Raw genomic sequence first — 13,291 nt, 5'->3', positions numbered from 1 at the left:
AACAGCAGCGCCATTTTTTAAAATCATTACTCACTGACAGATAAATTAAGTAGCACTTAAAGTTGAAAATAGCTAGCAGGATTGCTAACATTTTGCTGTGTATTGACTATCTTTGTGAATATGTAAGTTCTAACATAAAAAAATTGCATGTGTATTGTATAGATGAAAAACAATCTTTTTCTTTGTGTTTCTCACTCTACGCCTGCCAATTCATTGAACGTATTCAACTTTGGGAACCAAACGACCTGATGACCTCTGTAATCTCCAAGCAGATACAAAGTGGCTTGGCCTCGAAGCAGATATAGGGTGGCATGGATCCTGTCAATCTACATGTTCCAACAGCAAGCCATTGGAATATTCCAATGCTGCATGGGGGTATAGACTGTTGGAACATTTCACATTTTGAACAGGGGTGACTTAAGAACAATCCATTTGTGTGGGAGGGGGAATTTTGGTATGGGGAATGTGGTGAAGCCATGCTACGTTTGCTCCTGAGCAAATATCGGCCTTTCTAGTTTTACATTTTTATCTGAATTTATCTCTAGAAGCCTACGGTCCGTTTTATTCTGTTCAGGACGAAAATTAAAACACAGTATATATTTTCCAAGGCTTAACAAAACAGTTACCACTGGATCCTCATGCACTGCGCATCACGCCCGGATGCTGATTTGTTGTAAACACGGAACTGCACACAGGGTGTGAACAACGTAGCAGAGCTTTACACCGAGTTCCACGTCAACATATATTGAGTGACTTCTCTTAAGGGTCCTCTTTGTGTCTTGCCTAATAGAAAAACAAGAAAAAATTGTTGACGGAGGGGAACCAGACTCAGTTTTGGTAAGCTGCAATTTTGTTTCTTTTCTGACGGAATTATAAAAGACTGACAATATAAATGCCGCGAGAGGGTACCTTATGCATGAGTGCACACAATTGACGAGAAGCAGATATTATTAGAATTTCCATATTCAAACTATTTACAGTTTTGCCGCCTTGGTCTTACATCGAAGTCATCTATGGGTTATAATTGCAATTTGTGTGTGGGTGCGTCCTGGAAGGGACATTTTGGTGACTTGTATAACCCAGTGTGGAGTGTGTGACGTGGATATTTTGTGTCTTGTATAACCCAGTGTGAAGCGTGTGACGTGGGTATTGTGGTGACTTGTATAACCCAGTGTGGGGCGTGTGACGTGGGTATTTTGTGTCTTGTATAACCCAGTGTCGAGTGTGTGGCGTGGATATTTTGTGTCTTGTATAACCCAGTGTGGGGCGTGTGGCGTGGATATTTTGTGTCTTGTATAAACCAGTGCCGAGTGTGTGGCGTGGATATTTTGTGTCTTGTATAACCCAGTGTGGAGCGTGTGACGTGGATATTTTGTGTCTTGTTTAACCCAGTGTGGGTTGTGTGGCGTGGGTATTTTGTGTCTTGTATAACCCAGTGTGGAGCGTGTAACGTGGATGTTTTGTGTCTTGTATAACCTAGTGTGGGGTCGTGTGACGTGGGTATTGTGGTGACTTGTATAACCCAGTGTGGAGCGTGTGACGTGGATATTTTGTTTCTTGTTTAACCCCGTGTGGAGTGTGTGATGTGGGTATTTTCTGTCTTGTATAACCCAGTGTGGGTTGTGTGGCGTGGATATTTTGTGTCTTGTATAACCCAGTGTGGAGCGTGTGACGTGGATATTTTGTGTCTTGTATAACCTAGTGTGGAGCGTGTGACGTGGGTATTGTGGTGACTTGTATAACCCATTGTGGGTTGTGTGGCGTGGATATTTTGTGTCTTGTATAACCCAGTGTGGAGCGTGTGATGTGGGTATCTTGGTGACTTGTATAACCCGGCGTGGAGCGTGGGTATTGTAATGACTTGTATAACCCAGTGTGGAGTGGATATATTGGTGACTTGTATAACCCCGTGTTGGTGCCATAGGCATTTTTAAGAATTGTAAAACATATATATCAATAACCATTATATATCGTGTTTTAAAGCTTAAAAAGTCCGTTTTTTATTACGGCACAGTATCATGATGATGCATGAAGGAATCCGTCGTCTCTGTAAAAGCCGATTGGCTGTCCTTATTTTCGGGATTGTCATTGGAAGATGGGGGACAAACATCTTTGGAGTTCCAGACGTTTCTTACGCCAAAGGACCTCATCAGAAAGACGCCGATGGTTTGAAGGAAAGTGTCAACAGGCTTTTGCAGGCCCATGAAGCTCCCGGGAAGTCTATACAGGACTTCTATTCCAAAGACGCCCAATGGTTAAAAGGAAGGTAGGTTTCAAAAATGCAATGTTACACGTATTTACAACTAAGCAACAATGTGGTTAAATATGGCCCTCCAGGTGGCTGACCTGGGTACTGCAGCAAAACTTTCGATTTTCGCATATTTTGTCCTGAATGTTAGCTATGGTCTTCCATTTTTGGTAACAGATAGCTTTTCCTGTCAGTGTACCCCCCGCCGTGCGTGCTTTTTGTCCGTACGTTTTTTGGGAGGCTACGTCTGCTACGTTTTTTCTGCAAACGTAGGGTGACCGGCCGAGGGAGTACGTCACTCGCACGGTTGCGCAAGGTGTACGTACGTGGTCTGCACGACACGTCTGGCCGTCAGCGGTTGCGTGCATCGTACGTTGCGCAAGTGGTAAGTGAGTTGTACGTGCTTACAACGTACGATCTCTGTGCGATTGCCACGTTGCCGCGTACAGGCCGTACCTACACGTGCGGCGTACGCACGGTTTCCTTACTCACTCGCACGTTGTAAGTGCGTGTACCTCCTGTTAACTTCATCATCACTAGCCGTCCTGGTGTCTTCCGCGGCCCGTTTCTTTTTTTTTTTTTTATTCAACAAAATAACTGTAAATAATACAAAAGTAAACTGAAAAAGCCAAGACGGCTTGTACAAATAGAAAATAACTTAAATAACGGAAAAGCCTCCCATAAAGCCATTACTTTAGAGCTTGACGAAATGAAAATAATCTTAACAATGACATAATAACAATAACAGAAATTATAATGAACACAAAGTTCCCCACTTACCCCGATGCTTCTCTAGCTTTCCCCTCCGAGATGCAATAAGACCTTCTGTCTTTTGAAAGACAGATGTTAATATTTTAAAAGACTGGAAGTTTAAAGTCTTAAAACGTCGGGATCGGAAAATGAAAATCTTACCTAATAATATAATGATATTATTTAAAGGGGATGCATTTGTAGAAATATCCCCAAACATAACTACAAAAGAATTTAATTCTAAATTTGCACGAATTTCTTGTTTTAACCAATTTTGTACGTTATTCCAAAAAGCTATCACATGAGGACATTCCCAGAAGATATGTATGTAAGATTCTTCATCACTATGGCAGAAGGAACAGGTACTGGATTCGATTAGATTCCAAGTTTGTAATACTTTGTTACATGGTAAAAATTCATAAAGTAAACGGTACTGAAAATATCGGGCGTTAGGGTCTATAGTACATTTAGTTTATGTTATAAATACTGCTCGCCATGGTATGGGCCTATCAAAATAATAAAACCATGATAACCTTACTTTATGGGCAATTATAACATCATTTGTATAAGCCAGAAAGAAATTATACAAAAACTTATTAATTTTAGTATTTTTAACCACATATAATTTTTTGTAATGGTAAACATACAAGCTCTTTTAACTGATTACTAGTAAGTAAAGTTTTCCATCTTTTAGGTATTGCAGATATAAGTTGTTGATATCGAAATTGGATACAGTTCACAAAATTCAGCATACGACATAAAGTTTCCATCTGTACCTAACAAGTCATTTACAAAAATTATATTTCTATTAAACAAAGCAGTTATAAAAATAGGCTTACTATCAACAGTAATACAGGAGTTATCCCAAACTATTTGTTGTCGTACGTTTGTTGGTGTCGCGGACTCCACGTACTGAAATTTGTACCATGCATCAAGTGCTTCAAAGAGAAAACTCTTAAGATTCAGGGCATGCGCAGAAGGTAGCTGCATGAAGGGAAATAGACTCAGACTGAGACGAGGATGAGAAGCGATGGCCATTGAAGTAAACCACTCAGGGTGAAAGAATATCTTGGGTATCCACGAAGCTTTAATAGTTAAATTAAAGGCACGTAAATTAATTAACTTTAAACCACCATTTTCCACCGAATTGTACAATACTTTTCTAGCTACTCTTTCCGGCCCGTCATCCCAAATGAATGAGAAGATCTTCTCGTATATTTTGAAAAATAATTCATTTGGCGAAGGTAAAACTTGAAATAAATTTGTGAACTGGGGAACCACCAGGGAATTAACAACAGTAATTTTTCCGTACAGGGATAATGATTTGCCTTTCCAAGGGCTCAATAACCTATCTAAACGTTCTAAACGGGGTTCAATATTTACATCAACAAGTGTATCCATGTCAGTAGGAATATGAATTCCTAATACGTCTACACCACCATCCACCCAATGAAATGGTAGGTGGGTGGGCAAACAAAAATTGGAAAACTTTAAAGGTCCTAAGCGTAAAATTTTACATTTTTCAGGATTTAAATCTAATCCCGATATCTTGGAAAAGCGTTCTAGATCAGATAAAAGTGCCTAAAATGAAGCCAAATTTGGCTCGAAGGGGAAATTCGAATCGTCAGCATATTGGGAGACTTAAGTAATTTTTTCATGAACTTTTAAACCACTAATGGAATGATTGGATCTAATTTTGATGGCAAGGACTTCAACTGCTATTATAAAAAGGTATGGGGAAAGAGGACAACCTTGGCGTACACCGCGATTTAACGTGAATGGATTTGAAATGTATCCATTATTAATAATTGAACTTGTTGATTTCTCATATAGCACTTTTATCCACGTTTTAAGTTGTGGACCAAAGTTGAAAAAATCCAAACACTTAAACATAAAATCCCATCTTAAAGTGTCAAATGCTTTTTTAAAATCTGCAAAAAATATTAATCCAGGTTTTCCTTCATTGTCATAATGTTCAATTGTATCTAAAAGTCTTCTAATATTATCACCAATGTATCTACCCTTAATAAATCCAGTTTGATCTTGTTCAATTATACATGAAATAACCTGTTTAATTCTAAGCGCAATACATTTTGACAAAATTCTGGAATCACAACAGAGGAGAGTAAGAGGGCGCCAATTTGTAATATCAGTTGGGTCCTTGTCAACACCTTTACTATCTTTTTTAAAAGCAATGAAATGAGACCTTGTCTCTGTGTGTCTGATAGACACCCATAGACAAAGGAATGATTAAAACACTGTAACATAGGACCTTTAAAAACATAAAAAAACTCCTTATATATTTCAATAGGAATACCATCTAACCCTGGTCATTTTCCAGATTGAAATGAAAAAATTGCGTTTTTTAACTCGTCTTCATTTATTAACCCTTCACAAGCCTGTTGTTGCTCATTTGGTAAGCGTTTGCCATAGTTCAAAGGAAAAAAGCCGTCACAATTTGTTTCAGTAAGGGACACTGGTATATCTTCAAAGGAGTATAATGCAGAATAAAAACTGACCTGATCAGAAAGAATATCTTTTGGATTAGAAACAACCTCACCAGAGGGCCTCTTGAGTCTTTGGATATTTTTTCTAGTATAATTACGACGGACCAAATTCATAAAATATTTCGTACACCTCTCCCCCAACTCCATCCAGCGCGATTTAGATCTTAACAAGATACCATTTAAACGTTCATTGTATAAAGATTCCAGAAGCTTTTGTTTACATGTTAATTCATCCAGCTGGTCAGGTGAGGGAGAGGTGGTGTTGTCGATCTGAGCTTGCAAATTATTGATTTCATTAATGAGTTCTTTTTCCTTAATCAGGTATTGCTTCTTTTTCCAACTAGAGAACTTAATACAGTGTCCCCGCAAGAAACACTTTGCTGCATCCCATACAACTTGTGGGTTTGCAGTATTAACGTTATTTTCAAAAAATTCAGTCATAACTTGCTTTGTATGTACAATAAAAGTTCTGTCCTGAAGAAGAGACTGATTAAACTGCCAGTAACCAGGTCCTCGTGGGAAGTCCATGGTTACAAAGGATAATGTAATTAGATTATGGTCAGATTTAAATTTGTCCGCAATACAACATTTTGTTACTCTATTTAACAACGAAAAAGAAATCAGAAAATAGTCTAATCTACTAGCGTGGAGGCCGCGACGCCAGGTGTAACGAACAACATTTGGATTTCTGAACCGTCATATATCATGCAAATCAAACTTTCCTTTTAACTCAGAGATCGCTTCCAGTGCAGTAGGATGGTAATTACGATGTCGAACACCCGATCTGTCCATTGATGCATTTTGCACAGTGTTGAAATCCCCAACAACAATCAAACGTTCATCACTTATGTCAAAAGTATCTATGACTTGCTCAAGTTCCTTAAAAAAGGCAGGTGAATCGTCATTTGGTGCATATAAATTAACAAGACAAAATTGTAGTCCATCTATCTCAATATCTAAAATGATCCAGCGCCCACTTTCATCAGTCTTGACCTGATGAACCTTAGCGCTGGTGTTATTCTTAACTAAAATAGCCACACCTCTTTGATTAGAGGTACCATGCGAGAAGTATATTTTACCACCCCATTCGTTCTGCCATATTTGTTCATCTCTTAAGGTTGTATGTGTCACTTGTAAACAATAAATGTTGTGAGGTTTGTCCCTTAACCAAGTAAAAAGTCTCCTCCGTTTATAAGCATCTCCCAGTCCATTACAATTCTATCTATGGCAATCACTCGTGATCTTTATTTGCAATCAGATACAGATTCATGTACAGATACATAGTCATGCACAGATACAGATTCATGTACAGATATACAGATTTTTCGAGTATGATGACCGTGTCAGTCCCTACACCTGAGTGAGGGTTACATTTGACACGGTAGCCTTCGCGTGGATTTGTTTAAGGTGGATAACAGGTTGCGAATCTGAGACCCACACACTTGGGCATCCGTCTTCCCCAGCGGATCCATCGAGGGAGACGTGCTGGTTCCGGTTCGGGTGCTTGCAGCGAGCTGCCGGTGACTTGGTTACGCTCAAGTTCCGCCATTACAATTAAAACTAGATATATGGCACTCTACCTTTGACATAACTTCTGGGAAAAAACGTCTCGGGGAGGGAAGCCAGGAGAGGTCATCGGGGCTCCGGATTGAGTATGGTGTGGGAAGATCCGATCTACAAAGAAAATAAACTTGGGGAAGACTAAGCGAACATCAAAATTATCCAAACAATCAAAATAACTGTCACTGCAAATCATAAGTGGTATCAGCAAAAGAAAACTTGAGTAAAATGTTCTGAAACAAATATTACGTACAACGTACGTGTAGGTTGAACAAAGTATCTGAAGTCCTGAACTTATAGCTATAAATTTGAATGCTGACAAAACAGAAATCAGATACCAAATCATATAAACCAAATTGAACAAAACAAAAACTATGAGTGCATCAATGCAACATGGGATATTCTTAATCATCAAAATACAATAATAAATCATGTACGTATTGATTAAACAAGATATCTGAACTCTCGAACTTTTGACTAAAGATATGAATACTAATATAACAGAAATCAGATACCAAATCATATCAACCAAATTATAAAAAAAATCCAAAAAATATGAGTGCAGCAATACAACAAAGGATAATAATAGTCACCAAAATACAATAGTTGAAATTAGCATAATCCCAAATCAAAATTTCATTCCATAAACAGCTACGAAATTGGCCAAACTCAAAATTTAAACCACGGCTGGTAGTTGTGTAATGGCCACATTCCAATGTGGCTGTACTTACAATTATAATAGGGAGGGCTTTATAACGAAAAGAATAAGACAACAAAAACAATATCCAAGTCTTCACAGCACATAAAAGTAGAAAAATGGACACAGAAGCATTGCTAGTTTGGCCCATTTCAATACCGAGCTGCGCAACCCTAAGCTAGTCTTACTGAATATATACATCAAGAACAATAATCTGATCCGTGTATTTAGAACGGTTTCTTTATTTCTCAGAAGTCAATAAAGCGTTGTTATCCTCACGATAACAGCAGGAAATTATCATGGGTACTTGGCCCCTGTCTGTATCACTGATCAGATGCAAAATTAGCATAACAGCAGTTGGAATTTTGGACAGATGAAACAAGAACAACAACAGCAGATGTCATCACAGCTGGAGCTGGAAGCCGCCGAAAAAAAAACAACAACAAGGGAAACGGAATCGAAAATAGTTAAATACATATTCGTTTTACATCAGAGTCATTTGTCTAGTTGTCCTCTGAACCCGATGGTAAATCGTCAATACACTCAATGTTCTTTGTAGACTTGTCCAACGCAGTGATCATAATTCTGCAATTGGCATCGATCCAGACATCCTTAATCAAATTCCTCTTCTTAGCTGAAAGTGCCGCTGAAAATGTCCTCATGTTCTCTCGTGTCAGATCCGCCGTAACCAGCAACGGTTTACCCTCGTCGTCCCGCTTCCCCTTCAACTTCGTCCTGGCTCGGAATACTTTGTTGCGATCTTGCCAAGAGATAAACTTGACGAGCATGGTACGTGAAGTATTCCCGCTTCTTACGCCAACACGATGTGCGCGATCAATGCTATGTTGAGGAATGTCGATTCCCAGCTTAATGCGACAGAAGTTGACGACCTTCTGGATGCAAAACTCACTTCTTTCCCCTTCCACCTCAGGAATCCCGCGGATTCGCAAGCTGTTTCTCCGTGTGTACTGTTCCAAAGAGTTAATTGCATTACTCACGGCCGGTGTTGGTGGGAGGGGGGTCTTCTCTATGTCGTCAAGTTTCCCTTCCACGCGACGAATCCGGCCCTCTAGTTCGTCTTGGCGGTTCAGGATTCTGTCGATGTCCTCTCGTAAGTCCTTCAATTCACTCGACTTTGCCACCTGTTGAAGCTCAGCCTTGATAGGTAGCAGCGCACTATCAATAGTCGACTTTATAACCGTAATCAGTGAAGAGTCCGCCATATCTGCCTCCGTCATGTCTTGCGTTGACTCGTTCGGGTTCTTAACTGTATTCTGGTGATTCTCCCCGCTGTCGGTCTTTCTTCTTCTCTTCCCGGATCTCGTCATCACCATACAACTTACAGTGTCAGTGGGGTTACGGATCGTCCAAGCTTAGGGAATGCGCTGAACACAGTCGGTTAGTGGGAGCCTTCCGCGAGGATGACCACCCCTGACGGCATCTTGGAAATACCCACAAAAACAGACATCTTTGCCCATTTTAGGCATGGTGACCACTGTCAGAAGGCAACAAAATATCTTGTTTTTCCCTAAAATCAGGCGAAAATTAATGCGCGCGCTGAAGTCATCCACAAAAATTACTTGCTGTGGCCTAAGCTAACTAACCAGGATGGTACCCAGGCTACCCAGTTCGTTGGTTTTGCCCGCCTCCCGCCAAAACAGAAGAATCCTGCGGTGGTTAGATGGACAGCGACATTTTTGTAGCATCGACGCAATCAGATTTCTGCAGCTGCAGTTTTTGGAACAGTCGGTAGGTGCATCAGCTGATACGAAATAAGAAACGATGAAGTGAGCGTCTATCTGTACTAACTATATTGTATATTGATAATTATTATACATATGGGAAAGGGTCGTAATTTAGTAATTAGCATGATGAGAAACGTTCACAGATTAAGTATATATTTTCTTTTCCTTGTTGTCGATACATATATTACTCTTACTTTTTATCTGAGTTTATTAGGTCATGTGGATCATTCTCCATAACTTGGTGATTGTCCTTCAAATCTCCGAAATTAAAAATCTGTTAAATATCGCAGTCAGGAGTCCATCGTGGGAACAGACCAGCCTTCGGAAATTGCCCCAGTTTCAAATACCGGTAACTCAAGTCTCCACAAACGCTTCAGACTGTTCATTATTCAATGATTATATAAGGTCTGACATTTGCCGTCTCTGAGTTTAGGATATAAACCCGCGCCGCTGTTCTCTCGGCACAAGTGGGGCCGGAAAGTTTTCGCTCCCACTGGGAGAATATCTTGGCTTGCTGCAGATGAGAATCTTGTTCTGTTGAGAATCCGGCCCAGTTGAGAATGTTGTTGCTGCTGATTGCCGTGCGTGCGGCCCTGCCGATGGTGTCCGGCTAGACAACACCCTTTGATCGTACAACAACAGCACCAGGTGAGAAAACCGATTGTTTGGATTGGTTGTTCCTTGTAACACGGAAGGAAGCTACGCATGAGATAGACTCAATGTACTATTACATTTCTATACTCTATATTTCTATACTCTATATTTCTATACTTGTAGTGCGTATATGTATATGTGAAGTCTTGGTCTCTGGTTGAGCGGCACAACATCAGAAGTCCGTTTTATCTGACTTCAACATCTTTACTACCTGTACCTAGCTATAGACTGGCTACCCTGTGGCGACTTCCCGTGGGACACTGATGGCGTCACCGTGAGCTGTGACTCCACCTACAGCTCTCACTACGAACATCGACAGGGCCGGTGTACCATGACGTGCCCCGCGGATGCCGACATGTTGGTGGGACCTCAAATCTGGTACGACGGATTTTACTACTGCAACGTGCGCAACAGCACATGGATGGGATCAGAACCCGTGTGTCTGGGTAAGGCTAGGAAACTGCACAACTTTCTTTCATATTTATCTAACATAGCAAGCTTTCTATCTACTATATCCAAGCCATGCAGATTGGGGTCCATCATGACTTCAGCAGGGTCCACTTCTTCATCCGGAAGTATGTGCATTGCGAGGTGAGAAGCCAGTATAAGATCTATATCCTGAAGGTCTGCCTCCAACATCTTGAAGAACTTGTGAAACAGTCCTAAACTGATGTGAAGGCCAGGAACACATACCTGCAGGAAACACACACATATTAATGACAACCCCCCCTCTTCTTGGCTTCATGTTAAAGTAACATGCCATTGAGTTTGTACATCTAACTTTGAAATTAATGTTTTATTCCAAATGAAAGCAACACTTATATAGTAGAATGTTTTACTGATCATACCTGATTCAGAGGAATCTCAAACATTGGGGGAGCAATGACATTCTTGAAATTCTTGGCCTTCTTGATGTTTCCTTGCCCCTCTTCCAGGAAACGATTGTAATCAGAGGACAAACTCTCTAATGTCCGTTTAGGACATGTTTGCCTTTCTGACTTTGGCAGTTGGATTCTGCTTTTTGTCTCTTCACACCAGAGACAGGGATGGACACCTGAAGCACAGGATGATAACATTGTAGAGTCAGAAGAATACTTTTAATACTAATAGCATTGTAAACAAGAAGAAAAGGGACAATGAGAATTATTAATTATAATTTCTCACCACAGGCTCCAGAGATGCCATACCACAAGGACAACAAGGCATAGTCTGATGCTGCAAACACCCTGATGGAGTATGATGTATCGTCCGGTGATCTAAAAGCCAGGAAGATGAGACACATTTGTAAGTACTTGATATATATATATATATTGCGCATAAAATTTATTTCAAATCATCATCTTAGTTCTTACATGGTCTCTATCTATTCAGTAGCAAGCTGGCAACTTACTTCCACTTCGTCACTTGAAGCTCCTTGATCTCAGGTGCAAAGCGCTTCGTCCCTGTAATGACGTTTTCCCTGTTGTCCTTGGCCTCGAACACACAGCAAACAACAGTGTTTGACTTTGGGTTCGGGTGAAGCTTGTTACGCGGCTGAAACGCCATTTGAAGGATCCACGACCATGGTCCCCCAAAATCTTGATCCAGACCTCCTCCTCACTAATCTTGTCCTCATGCCAAGTCAGTTTTCTAATAAAGAGAAATGAATGGCGATAAAGTTGCTAGTTTAAAGTCAAGCACACAAATTGAAATATATCAGCAAAGAAAAGGCAAATTTCAGGTAGTTAGGTAGTATTCTTACCCTGAGCTTGAGGCCCGGGACAAGTTGTCCAAGATGGCGCTGTTAAGACTCTCCAAATAGGCACATGGCAGCAAATCTACCTTTGTGCCATTGGGGGTCTTAACAGTGAAGGGTAGGAACTCGGCATGGATTGGAGAGTAGGCTCTTTGCCACCTGCCTTGATACTCTCCGACTCTACTGTCACTCCGTACTTCTTTAGCCATCTGTGAGAAATAACCATCAGGCATCCTTAGCAAGTTTAAACATTATGTTTTATGTGTGAGTTACACAAGCACATTGGAATGGAACAATAACTTGTAAACAAGGCAATGATATGAAAAATACAAACCTGCGCAGCTTTCTAATCTGGTTATAGTTGAAACCACAGTCTACTTTTGCCGCCAACAGGTGACCATATGGTATCCTGACTTGATCCAGGCCCAAGTCGTGAAACATCTCTAGGAGCTGTGCCTTTGGCATGGCCTTCATCGCATCCTGGAACTGTTCGGCCGAGGCACCACCACTGACAACTGTCCGCACCTCATCCATGGCCCGAACCCGTTTTCGTTTGGTTGTGGTGCTTGCCTCACCTAGTTTTTTTTCTGGGTTGCACAACCTTCATCATGTTCACATCAATAGTTACCATACCAGCAGTTTGCTGTGGAGGACCTGGCGCTGCAATGGTTTGTTCAGGAGGGGGTGGTACTTTAACTGTGTTTGTCTGGATGGTGGGAACCTTGTTTGATACTGGGGTTTGCAAGACTGGAAGGGTGAGAACTACTACTGGCATTGTGACAGGAGTGCTAGGGTTGCGTAAGGTATTTGTTTTCCGTGGAGACTGTGTACAAACATGTTTTAATTGATCGAGTCTTAGATGAAGTGGTTTTAATGTGTCATCTGTGCAAGTTTTGCATTGAAAGGTGATCTGTAAGAACGCGCCATAGTGTGTTAACGGGTGTGACATGATCTTGATGTACTACCAGTTTGCACACTGGACAGGAGATTGTGTTATGATTAGCATGGATGAATGCCTGTTGGATGCAATTAAAACAATAAGCATGATTGCATGGAGTCTGCACCGGAAGGTATAGGAGAGATTTGCAAATTGTACATGTGTATCCTTCTACACTCCCTACCTCCACAAATCTATCTAAATCAATGGGGAAATCTTCCAGTTTGTCCAATAATCTCAGAAAAGAATTGTTGTCAAAGTGAGTGGATGAAGTGGTCTGTGTAGGCTCCTTTGCAGTCGTGGAGTCATAAGGCATTGATGTTTTAGCACAAGCAGCTCCTGAGTCATCCTGCTTACCCCTCTTTCCTCCCAGACTCCTCTGCATCACTTGATTTTCATGTGCATGGAGCAGGAGGTTCTTTACTACAAGAGGCCGAGCAGGATGATTTGGGCTTGAA

The 13,291-nt window shown here is 40.8% G+C and overlaps 2 protein-coding genes and 2 long non-coding RNA genes across 4 annotated transcripts in view; 1 reads left to right on the top strand and 3 right to left on the bottom strand.

Moving 5' to 3' along the window:
- Window positions 1–659: 659 nt before the first annotated feature.
- The window catches only part of LOC109478640, a 31,681-nt gene continuing 19,049 nt past the window's right edge, over window positions 660–13,291 (top strand). The window contains exons 1-2 of the long non-coding RNA XR_002140748.1: window positions 660–837; window positions 2,015–2,266. This is a non-coding gene — a long non-coding RNA (uncharacterized LOC109478640). The remainder of the gene's footprint in view (window positions 838–2,014; window positions 2,267–13,291) is intronic.
- LOC109478637 lies at window positions 7,079–9,212 on the bottom strand. Its single transcript, XM_019780305.1, has one exon. It carries the CDS (start codon window positions 9,094–9,096, stop codon window positions 8,266–8,268), a length of 831 nt encoding a protein of 276 aa, XP_019635864.1. The 5' UTR covers window positions 9,097–9,212; the 3' UTR covers window positions 7,079–8,265.
- LOC109478641 lies at window positions 10,781–11,417 on the bottom strand. Its single transcript, XR_002140749.1, has 3 exons — window positions 11,326–11,417; window positions 11,010–11,215; window positions 10,781–10,854 (listed from the first exon to the last, which is right to left on the bottom strand). It is a non-coding gene; the product is annotated as an uncharacterized LOC109478641 (long non-coding RNA).
- On the bottom strand, window positions 11,953–13,170 carry LOC109478638. Its single transcript, XM_019780306.1, has 2 exons — window positions 12,231–13,170; window positions 11,953–12,105 (listed from the first exon to the last, which is right to left on the bottom strand). Exons 1-2 carry the CDS (start codon window positions 12,428–12,430, stop codon window positions 11,979–11,981), a joined length of 327 nt encoding a protein of 108 aa, XP_019635865.1. The 5' UTR covers window positions 12,431–13,170; the 3' UTR covers window positions 11,953–11,978.

Source organism: Branchiostoma belcheri, unplaced genomic scaffold (genome assembly GCF_001625305.1).
Source record: "Branchiostoma belcheri isolate BF01 breed outbred unplaced genomic scaffold, Haploidv18h27 scaffold446, whole genome shotgun sequence".
Classification (NCBI taxonomy): Eukaryota; Metazoa; Chordata; class Leptocardii; order Amphioxiformes; family Branchiostomatidae; genus Branchiostoma; species Branchiostoma belcheri.
This window is presented reverse-complemented; position numbering and strand designations above follow the sequence as displayed.